This window comes from Thunnus thynnus, chromosome 14, assembly GCF_963924715.1.
Source record: "Thunnus thynnus chromosome 14, fThuThy2.1, whole genome shotgun sequence".
Lineage (NCBI taxonomy): Eukaryota > Metazoa > Chordata > Actinopteri > Scombriformes > Scombridae > Thunnus > Thunnus thynnus.
In genome coordinates, this window is record NC_089530.1 from 26,698,091 (window position 1) to 26,710,516 (window position 12,426).

At 38.8% G+C, this 12,426-nt stretch overlaps 1 protein-coding gene across 3 annotated transcripts in view; it reads right to left on the reverse strand.

Moving 5' to 3' along the window:
• Positions 1–1,324: 1,324 nt before the first annotated feature.
• The window catches only part of abch1 (ATP-binding cassette, sub-family H, member 1), a 39,723-nt gene continuing 28,621 nt past the window's right edge, over positions 1,325–12,426 (reverse strand). For all 3 annotated transcript variants that reach the window (XM_067610740.1, XM_067610742.1, XM_067610741.1), the window contains exons 16-20: positions 12,029–12,117; positions 10,598–10,701; positions 8,263–8,422; positions 6,128–6,232; positions 1,325–5,403 (exon numbers count right to left, since the gene is read on the reverse strand). In XM_067610740.1, the coding sequence (XP_067466841.1) occupies positions 5,297–5,403; positions 6,128–6,232; positions 8,263–8,422; positions 10,598–10,701; positions 12,029–12,117 (565 nt within the window). In that variant the 3' untranslated portion in view covers positions 1,325–5,296. The remainder of the gene's footprint in view (positions 5,404–6,127; positions 6,233–8,262; positions 8,423–10,597; positions 10,702–12,028; positions 12,118–12,426) is intronic.

Below are 12,426 nucleotides of genomic sequence, written 5' to 3' on the forward strand. Positions count from 1 at the left end.
ACATACACACAAAGACACGTTGGTATAGTATGCATCTTCATACACAGACACACCACAATGGGCTTATAGAAATTCTCAAACACACACAGATATGGGGGTAATATTTTGTCTGTAAGGTATCGTGATTTTATATATTTTTCTTATTGTCAATAAATCCCATTTAAAGACTAAATGCAACAACGAATTGACAACAAGTGCTATCTGTGTTACCAAAGTTTAATATATTTTATTCCACTGTTCCATAGACCTCCATTGTTGTCAAAAAAGCAAACAAACATCAGAAAACAGATCAACAGACACACAAACTGTAGTTTATTTTGAGTCAATCTGCCAGAAATACTCAGAGCACCAAATGTGTATTAATCTACTGCTGGAAGTTGTCCCAAATATTGCATCATTTACACCTGTTTACATAATGTTTGCAAAAAAAAACTACAGTGCCCAACTGTTTAAGATTTAAGTGCCACACACAAGGTAGAGAAGTCAGAAAGCATTAAGAGACAGACTAACACGTTGTTGTTGTTTTTTTTTTTACGAGATATGTTGACAAAAACAAAAATACACTGATAGGCTTCAGACAAAACAAGCAAACTGAAGACTGTGGCTTCTGAGAAATGGTGCATGCCATTTTTTCACAATCACACACTAAATGGTTGATTAATCAAGTGTACCAGATTGATTGATAATGAGAATAACTGTTAACTGCAGCCCTGTTTCAATCTATTTATATCTGACCTCTAAACACTTTGCTTTCATTTCCAGTAGTTCTGTCAGTAAATTAAGTTTTACTCAGTTAATCACTATTTGATTTTAAAACTTTGTTTCTTTATTGAAATATTTTGTGGTTGTAATGCTAAAAGTTTGCTTTTAAATACATTACATCAATACACAATATTACCTCCTCTGTGTCTGCTATACACACATGCAATAGGAGACACACACAAAGACATTTTACTTTACACACATATAAGCTCAGATTGTGGACACACATCACAGGAAATATGAGCATGCACAGACCCATTAACCCAGTAACCATGAAAAAACCCACATACCAAGGCACACCCACTATCCCCACACACACACACACACACACACACACAAAGTTCAAACAGTCAGTCAGGTGAGGATCCAGATTCTACCGAAGGCAATGGGGTCATCACCATCACCGTGGCAACGAGCAACACAGTGATGCAAGCGAGCATGATGTCATTAAATAAATCTGTCGTCCTTGGCCTCCGGGTGTTTTTGTAACCACAGGAATTGTACTTTGGTATTAAGTAAAATCTGGCAGCGCTCTGAAATGCAGAAGCAGGGGACAAAGAGAGGATTTCTCATCAAGGTTTTATTGTTTCAAAATACATTAAAAGAAGTTCATCGAAGCATGTCTGCAAACACAGTGCATACATGTCACAACACAGGAGTGTAAATGCTTTACATGCCCTTTGGGGAGAGACAGCAGAGGTAGTCGACTGGAGTTTGGAGAAGAATGGACGTGATACATCCTGGTTACACTGAATTTCATATGTGTACATGAACTGCAATAATCCTGTATTAACCACATGAAGACAAAACTCAGAGGAAGAACTGGCTTCTTACAGTAAATGTTGCTTTATAGATGGGATTTTCAGACTTGCATCCACCTGTATTCACCTATTGTCTCTAAACTTGTAAGTAAAGAAGCAACAATCAAAGTTAAAGTCTGGAAAAAAAAACATGTTAAGTCGTTATTAATAAATAGTTTAACACACATGAACTTAGCTAATCTTCATCAGGACTGGGTGTGGTTTGATCAGATTTGAGTTTTGAGATTAGTCGCCTTAAAACATAAGCAAATAACCTTTTAACTGTCATCTGATTCTCATTCAAATATAACTAATAGTCTGATTGGTACACGGAAATACATGACATCACCTTTTTCCCGACATAAATCTCTCACGTTAAATAATAAAAACTGACTGAACGTTGGCGGAAAATAGCGTGTTCGTGTGTGATCCCATCGCTCACGTTAAGAACCTGATTGAGAAAATAGGTTTGAATTTTTAAGGTGTTTTGTCATCATGAATTACTGTGAACAAAAGCCTTTTTTTTCTCTTTGCTAAGTTTACTCAGAGGTTAAATCACAGTAGCAACATGGTGATATAACAGCAGCCCCTGAATAGTGTTGTCAGTAGGATAATTGCAGTCCATGTAATTACTGTCAAATGTGTTATGCATGAGAAGTTTTATTCTTTACTTTTCTATAATGGTTAGATGGTTTTGTAGATAGATTTACAGACTGGATTATGGGTATTTGAAAGGTTATTCCTCTAAAATGCACTTCATCATATGACAATCTTATACAGTTTTTGGTAATAATATCCCAATAGTTCAGAAATTGTCCAAAAAAAAACAAAAAAAAAGCCAAAGAATGTCCATACTTTCACATAAGTGGTACCAATTTTACCAATGATTGTCCATCATTTTTAACTCTTTTTGCAAAGGTACATTAGACACAGCATTGTGTGCTGGGAGTCGATGAGGCACCGAGGTAATCCCACCAGGATGTGAGATTCATCTTCAACTTTCTGTCATGGAAATAATAATATGAACAGAGCTACAGAATATTATAATGTCCAGTTAGAAACATCTCGGTGTCATCTGACCATGAAAGAAAGCTGCTTCTATGAGGAAGAGGCTACCGCTCCTCTGTTTCTATCAAACAAGAAAACAACATCCCTTAAAATGTGCGATAGGAACACTGATGAAGGTACTGCAGAGCAATGAGAGCAACAGCAGATTTACAGTGCGGGGGGAACTGTCTCCCAGATATTCAACACCTAACACTACACACTGCATACTGTATATACATGTATACCATTAGACCACGCCATCATCCAGCAGAAACCAAAGGTCATTTTGATTCATTATTTATCCTGTTAACAGAAACATAAACTCTTCATTACATGAGTATTACTGTCATTACCAGCACTGATACATGTAGCATCATAGCTACGAGGCAGAAGGAACATTCACAACACACATCTAAACACAACACATGCTGGTATATGTGTTTAGTTTTACAGCTGAACTGGGTAAAATATTTGCCAATAAAAAGAATGTTCAGATTTCTTTAAGCATGCCTCCAGATGAATGTAAACATTTTAATTACATTGGCACAACGTGTGATTCTGGACTACATTTATTTGCTTTCTTGCTGAGTGTTAGATGGGTACCACTCCCATGTTTGTAAGGTTAATATGAAGGTGGAGCTGGCAATTAACAAAGTATATCAGCCATGTGTGGTGGTTTTACTGGCGGTTATGTGCTGGACTCTCTGCTCGTCAGCTGACAACCTCATCGTGACATCGCAGCTCCAGGAAATCACAACTCCTGGACAAAAAGTATTGAAATTTCGAGGCGCTGAAAGGCTGATTTTGTTACTGTTTGACTGAGCCAGGCTAGCTGTTTCCCCCGTTTCAAGTCTTTATGCTAAGCTAAGTATTTAGTGTACTTATTATGAAAGTGGTATTGATCTTCTCGTCTAACTCTTGGCAAGAAAGCAAATAAGCCTCTTCTCCAAAAATGTCGAACAATTGCTTTAAAGGCAAGTCAGAAAGCTTGCTGGTTTAACGATCAATATGTCCTGTCTTCATTGAGGAGAGTGAATGTAATTTTGGGAATAACATGTTTAAATCAGACTACAGTTATTTTTTTATAGTAACAGGTTACTTTTTCTTAGCAATCTTATCATCCATCATTTTCCCATGTATGTATTTTGTTTGCATCCCACAATCTAAGTCTTAATACAAAGACTAGCTTACCTAAACAGTTGTGTTGCATTTAAAAAACAAAATAAAATCCAATAATATTTTCCTCATTTTTTGGATTTTGCTTGAATTTTTCTTCCCTTTTCCCACAGTGACACCACAACATCCCAAAGGCACATCTCCAAGACATATTGAATCTAAAACAGCATTATTCCCCTGTGCTTTTTTTTATTCTGTGTTATTGTTAGTGAAAGATTCATAAACAAAATATAAAGTATGAACAGTTTGTTTGCGTAAAAATATATTTCATATGGATGCAGACGGCTTGACGAGCATGACGCACCTGACCTGTGGGAAGAATCTATCTGACGGCCTCCACTCTGTCCAGCAAAGTGGAGAATATTCAAAAAAAAAAAAAAATTATACAGAACCAAAACTTTCCATCACCAACATGAAACCCCCACTTTTTTTTTCCTCCCACAGGAGATGCAGGCACAAAACACAAGTAGCGGAGAATATCATCAAGCTGAACTAAGAACGACAATGAAGCACTTCTAAACGGCGGTTTGCGATTGAGCACCTGGTAACCCTCTGAGACGAGACACGGTTACCACTTCCTGTCACACACCTGACAGGAAAACTAGAGCAAACTAGAGAAGAAACTGTTGCTGTGGGAAGCCTGAATGAGTGATGATTTCCTGGACAGAGTGAAGCGATCAGCACCTAAAAGTCTGCTTTGGATTCCCACGACATACTGCAACAACAATAATCCTCTCCTCGATTTTTCTGCTTGTAAAGCAACCGGAAAAAAATAAAAAGTTTTCACATTTTCTTGTTTTTAAAAACACTTTTTTTGTGCTGAGACTGTTTTTCGGACACTGTCAATTTTACAGAACATTTACATACATTTAATCTATAATGCAAATATAAGGTAGACAATAAAATACTGCACAGACAAAACCAATGCCCTACAGTTATAGTCAGTATATTCACCACCATTTTTTTCCTCTTTTTTTCCAAAATGGACTTCTTAGGCCTCACCTACTTTGAAATATAGTGTATCACGGAAATATCTCTCTATTAGCATTAAGACTAGACTTTAAACAGAAATAAAAAAGCGACCCTGAGTTGGTGGAAGGCCCATTCTGGGGGGGGTAAAGAGTTTCAACAAGCTGCAGATAGAAGTGAAACACACAATTTAGCAAATATTCTCATATGTGCTTGTGTATATTCTGTCTTGTGTACTTCTATGTGCAGCATTTTGAAAGTTCACCCGCGCTCGAACAGGCCAACGCAACTGTTGCAGGATCAGGCAGCTGGCTGGGAACTTCAGGAGTGTGTCTGTGTGTGTTTGTGTGTGTGTGTCTGTGTGTGTGAGAGAGAGACAGATAACCTAGAGGAGCGAGACTGATGCATCAGTCCGTTCCCCTCCTGCTCTCTGCTGCCCCGGTGCATCCACAGACAGGAGGCCCAGGTCAGCGGTTGGCTCCTGGGCTTCACCTGACGGCTCGGCCCCGCACTGAAGGATGACGGTCTCTGAGACGAGGCTGTCACGTCCTCAGCTTTAAGATGACCGTGGCCAGGATGAGGAAGAAAGTGTTCCAGCCCAGAGTGACCGCGAAGCCTCGCCACACCATCATCCGAGACAGACCCCAACCTGTCGGAAAGATTTATGTTCACTATTTAGATACAAGAGGCCTAAAGTGGTCAGCCCAGCCCAGTTCAGCTCAGTTTTCATTATCGATCAATCTGCCAAATTACTGTCTTGATTAATCGTTCAGTTGTTTAATCTGTAAAATGTCAGATGATAATGAAAAATGCTTGTTGTAATTTTCCACACAGTCCAAAACCCAAAAGTATTCAATTTACAGTTATATAAAAACACAGAATAGCAGCAAATCTTTGCATTTGAGAAGCTGGAACCAGCATATGTTTTGCATTTTTGCTTAAAGAATGACTAATCGATTATTAACACAATTGCTGACTAATTCTCTGTCAATCAACTAAATGATTAATCAACTAATTGTTGTAGCAGGAAATGGCTCCTCTGACTTCCTGTGCTTGGCATGTATCATGTAACACGAAGGGAGCTCGGGCCGTCGTCACGTCTTATTGTTCAGAGGCGATGAGATCAAGAGAAAGAGAAAGATGGGGAGACAGAGCGAAACCACTATACCTTACATTCCAGGAAGCAGAGTTACACAGGATCCAAGGCTGATTAATTATTTAGACGACTGGCTATGTTGTGCACGATGTTGTGTACATGCTTGCACTCGTGTGTCCATAGACGTGACCGTAACACACGCTAACTACACACTAGACGAGCTACGGCAGCTCCTGACTGTAAAACAGATGAGAGTTGTGTAACACGTATACATTACCTCTGTACATGATACAGCGAAGAGCTTCGGAGGCGTACGTCTGAGGAAGTGCCAGACTGATGTAGCGGAGCGGATAGGGGATACACTCCACCGGCCAGATGATACCTACAGCACAGGATAGACAGGATAATGTGTAAGATGTCATTTACACCTGTTAAAATCTAGTTTGTATCTGGATATCCTGATAATGAGCCCCATAAAGCATTTAAACAAGCTCTGGTTTCTCTTGTTTCTACCCTGTTGTGATGAGAACTGAAATTTTACTTCCAAAGCAGATGAGGAAGTGAGGAGGAAGTGCACAAGGTACTTTTTAAAATTTGGAGTTCCATTAAAGTAATGCAAGTTCAGGATAAAATTAACATAAGACATGGTCTCAAATGGTCTTCATTAGCAGATGAAGTTTGCCCAGATGTCCATTTTGTCTTAAAGGACATCTGGTCCATGTTGACTTTAAAAGCTGAGGTTCAAAGATGAATATCATATGATATCATCTAAAACTCCAGAACTACTAAAGGGATCTTGTGGTGAACTTTCAACCCCAGCTTTTGGATGATAAATTATTAAAGGATAAAGCTGGTGATTTTTCTATATTTTTCTTATTGTCAACAACTCTCATGTGCAGAGCCAAACCAACAAAGAATTGATCTACTTACAAGTATTGTGTGTGTATCCAAGGCCTGATATATCTTATTCCTCTGTGCCGTCGAGCTCCATTACTGTCCAAAACTATTAAAAACACATCAATGAGCCACACTGCTGTGCTGGGTAACATGTTCCTTCACCCCAAAGGCAATGGTTACCACAGTTTGTTTAGAAATGGCTCCAAGGACTCACAACAGCGATCATATTTTCAGTCTCTGGAGAGTAGTTCCATGAAGGCAGATGTACTACACTGTAAATTTCCCAAAGAACTTTAATACAAAGTCAAGAGGTTGTGATATGTAGCACAACAAACTTGTGAAGGACTGTAAACAGAACCACATTCCTGCAAATACACAGTAGCGTCTGCCTTACACAGAACTACTCTCCTGAGACTGAAAATGTGATCACTGTTATTAGTCTTTGGAGTCGTTTCTAAACAAACATGCCCAAAACTCTTTGTGGTGATGGAACATGTCACCCAGTGCAATGCTGTGGTTGACTGATGTGTTTTTAATAGTTTTTGGACAACAGCAGAAGTCTACGGCACAGAGGAATACGATATATCAGACTTTCGATACACAAACAATACTTGTAAGTGGATTAATTCATTGTTGGTTTGGCTCTGTGCATTTGTTTTGCAGCAACTGTGAATGTGAGTACAGTCACTCCATCGTGGTGGGAGGAGTGCTGGAGTTCAACCAGTAAGTATCGACCTTGCTACCAGCAGCTGTGACGCATCAAACCCACAGCAAAGACATATATCACGACCCATGGTGATGACATGTTTGTGGTTTCTGCTGGCAATAATTAAGTTTCTACCTGCGGCATTGCTACATGAGCAGATGACCTTTCAGCATCCTGAGTTGTAGTGGGAAACAGCCAATAAAAGGTATGTCGCAGTGTCGTTAAAATGGTAAATGGGCTGCACTTATACGGCGCTTTTCAACTCGAGCAGGACAAAGCGTGCCTCTCGTTTGCTCACGTACATAGCAGAAATAATTGGAGGTTCAGTGTCTTGCTAAAATTAAATTCAAGAAACTTTGCCCTTTAACCAATAACTAAGGTAGGGGGAGAATTCTTTTTGACCATAATTTGTGCAAGAAATCTGCGTATTAGCTTATCAGCTAACACAAAAGGTCGACAAACACCAACACCGCCCACTTGACCATGAGAGCAGTTCTCTTTATTAGTTCTCTTAATTTAGCTTAAGCGTTAAAGCAGAATTAGACCCACAAATTCTCCTGAAGCCTCTAAACTTTTGGTGCTCGAAACCAACCTAAACATAATTTATCTACAGCTGCCTACATAACACCTACTCACGGTTCATATCATCATAGAGTTTACGATCAGCTTCACTGATTAAATAGTGTTCCAGAAATAGGACACCCACAGCACTTTTTTCAAACTTTTTTCAAACTCTAAACTGGTTACACACACACCCACACACACACACACACACACACACACCCACACACACACACACATAGGCCTACCGCTGATGATGAGGTTGGGGTAGAAGATGCCCAAGGCAGCCTGATTGGCGCTCTGCTCGTCATCGATAGCGGCTGAGATGACCAGGCCGAAGGAGATGCCGGTGATGCCCTGCAGCACGATCAGAATTATGACCAGCACCAAGGAGCCTTCGTTAGGCATCTGCAGAGAAAGAGACAAAGATGGAGGCACAGGTGTGAGAAAAGATAACAGGCTCATAAAAGTTGAATCTTTTTTTTTCATGCACAAAGCTGCACTGCACCTAAAAGTGGAATAAAATGGTAAAAAAAGAAGACTGAGATAAGTAGAGTAAAGCCAGAACAGAATGGCAATTGCAGCGTCATATACATTATATCTATATAGACTATATCCACTTGATTTAACTTTAACTCAGACTGTTGAAGCATCAAATTGGCATTAGATAAACTTTTAAGTACATTTCTGAACAAAATTAGGACTGTGGATTGTGTCCCTGATCACTTACATTACAAGAAAACTTGAAAAAGGATCTTTTAATGGCCAGTTTTAGCAGGAGGAATGAAAAAAATTGTGAACCTATTCTTTAAGAGCCGCTTTGGGAAACCCGTGTAGAAATTTAAGAATGTTTGTAGAAACGCCCTGAGGAAACGCTCTTAACTTCTACGATCGATCGTTATCTGGAAACGACCTGTACTCTGCACTGATCTGTAAGCCAAAAATGTAGCAAGAAGTGAAAAGAAATGTGGATGCTGATTATGTTTGGTTGTAAATTACACAGACAGACGTGAGTGTGAACAGGGCGGAGGTGTTAAACAATTTAATAATAAAAAACGGAAAGTAAAGTCTGCAAGTATGAGCTCAGTAGATTCAGGTGATAACTCTCAACTTCACTCAAATCTGCTGGTGTGTGTGTGTCTACATTGGTGCACTTGTCCTCAGTGTGTTAAGACACTATCCGTCTCCCCTGACAACGTGCAAAAATAGACCTGCACCCAGAGGCCACATGACCACTCCGTTGCCACAGCAATCAAGGGCTGTTGTCGTGGCGATCCCACAGTGATCCCTGGATACGGGAAACGCAGGGAGTGATTTATGGAGTGGTGGTCTCTTTGGACTTCAGCACCTTAATTAACACACACATGCACACGCTCATGCACGCCTTTATACACACACACACACACACTGTCAGTCAGAGACGAGCACACACACCCATAAAAGCATGTGTCTGCATGGACCCAACACACACATATACAGATACAAACACTCACAGATTATGTCTATCCTCTTTTGTCTAAGTGCCTTCACCTTGTATTGATTTCATACACATGTATTGAAAATCAATGGTCAACAGAATCACCATATTCCCACTGGTTCAATGTTCTTACAGCAAACATGACCCTGCTGACCTTCAGAGTCTGTCGGACACACACAAGAGGATTTACACCATATTTCCTCACGAGTTAAAGAAAAAAACATCATATCTTAGAAAATTAAGATAGTCAAACTGAATTATTATTAACATAATTATGGCTCTAAAACTGGATCTTTACATGGAGGTAAAGTCAGATATTTGATGATGTAGTAAAAATGCAAATGAACTGCATTAACCTACAGCGTGTCAGAACTGCTCCCTACATGTCAAACTCTCTACAAGCCAGATCATATTAGGTAGAGCTGCAATCGATTAATCGATTAGCCGATTGTCAGAAAACTATTTTGTTGATCAAATAATCATTTCAGTCATTTTTTAATCAACATTTTCTGGTTCCAGCTTCTCATATGTGACGTAATGCAAGTTTTTCACTATTTTTTAACATTTCACAGACTAACTGATAAATAGAGAAAACAGTCTGGATATTAATCGATAATGAGAATAATCACAGTGACCTTTTAGAGGCTTTGAAAGAGCCCTTCAATCTAAAAAAAAAAAATCTCCTTTATACAGTGGATTTGGTGGTGAAATAGTGCAGGAAATATTATAAGACCTCAGCCTCTCTTAAACATAAATTGACAGTGTTGTGGTCTCAATAAAGGTTAAACAGTATTGACCCTGCGGTCTGTTTTCCGACGAGTATTGGCATTGCAATGAAGACGTGTGTTCGTGTGAGTTTGTGATACTTTGATGTGAGAACACAGTCAGCTTTATTTATATAGTAAAACAATTCTTTAGCCCTTTATTCATTTTTATTGATCATTTGGTTGTTTTATTACTTTTCCTGCTGTTACTTTCTTCCCTGCGGACCTTATTTTTTGCTGCTTATATGAAGCGTGTCTCTGTGTTTGTGCGCGGTGTCTTTATTCTGCGTGATGTTTGTCGCAGTAGCTGTCTGTTTTATTGCCTTTGATGGGGAGTCGAACCTTGAAGACGAGCAGTATGAAGAGGAGCAGCAGGATGATCTGAACGCTGATGACAAACAGCTGAGAGAAGAGGTGAGCCAGCATCGTCTCCATGGAGCTCACACCTGGTAGAGAGACGCAGAGAGAGAAGCAGAGAGAGAGAGAGAGATGTTAAATAATTATTCAGTTATAAATAATAATCTGTCTGAAAGCTCTTATAATATCAGAGGTAAACAAGTCATCTCAAATCTGTGTTTATTTAATCTTACCTAAATCTAAATGGCTACAACAACTCTAGATATATTACTAATAATTTAAAAAATGCAATATACAGATTCCTACAAAGTTATTTATCATTTTAAAGCTGTACATTAATAATTCATAATGTTTGGAGATAAAACAGTTCCTCCTTGCTGCAGTGATCAGATAACTCCCCCTACTGGTTACATCTCAAATTACACTTAAATGACACTTTGATTGGACTCGATAAGACAGCCGTACTCAGTGTTCAATATCTGTCACCGATGCTTTATCACCTGCAGTCAAAGGATTTGAATAAATATACAGATTAAATGCAGATATCTGACTCTCAAAAACAAATTAAGTAACTACTAACAACCAGAATTGTGTTACAAAATATGACATTTTAAAGTAAAGTAAAGAAATTCAAGAACTGTACAGGATATTTCCTACAGGTGTCTTTTTGTGTATAAAATTTGTTCAGTTTTATGATAAAATGAATGTTTAAATAGGAATAGATGTATAAGTAATTTTTTTTTCTTGCTTGTGAAGGTAAAATAGCAGTAATTATAACTAAAATCATCTCATTAGGAGGCATTTTATGGACAAAAAGGTAATTTCACTATTCAATACTGTTACATGTTGTGTCAGAAGGGAAGCAACAGATGCAGAAATTAACAAAGTCCACCCTACATACTAATTATACACAGTATATACTATATAATGATTCTAACAGTATACTGGTTTTGCAGTTTGTACACACACACACAATTTTGTCTGTTTCGGTTGCTTATCTGTTATTTTTGTTTTAATTACGTAACTATATTTTAATTGTATCTGTTTCAATCACCTCAACTTTGAAACGCCACTGTCACAAAGAGAAAGCTAAATGTTTTTCTAAAGGTTTAAAACTTTGTTTTTTGTTTTCCAATATCTTCCTGAGCTGTTTCTCCAACATCTGCAATTATTCAGATTTTTGCAGCTTTGTTTCTTTTTTGCTTTGCAGCACAAGAAAATAGTGCCCATCAACAACACACTGAAATGTTCTTTAGTATGCACACTGAGTTTCTTGAGTCTTATAAATTTTCTCACTTACCTAGTATGAACGCACAACATACTCAAACCTGCGTAGAATTAGTTGTATTATGGAACTGGGACAGAGCTTTTGTGTTTGTATGGTGTATAGGAGCAGTGTGAACTTTGACTTCTCACCTGCGACCCAGCATCTGTCCAGAAGCCCCTCCTTCCTCTCCAGGACAAAGGAGAGGGCCGTCAGACCCACGGCCAGGTAGAAGGTGATACTGGAGGGACGGAGGAAGAAGGAAGTTAAAGGTAGGTTGACATGAGGTAAAGAAAAGCGTCTTGCTATGAAGGGTTGCTGTTTCAGTCCCACCGGGTTTCTGAGGGTTTCATCACATGTATATCCCAGACTGCACTAATTATACAGGATGGCAGACAACCTTTTACTATTCACTCTCTTCTAGCTCTGTTTCTGGTCTCCATCAACTCCTGAGGGAAATATTCACTTACTACATCATTCTGACCTAATACTAACCTGATACTACATCATAATGACCTAATACTACATCATAATGACCTGATATTACATC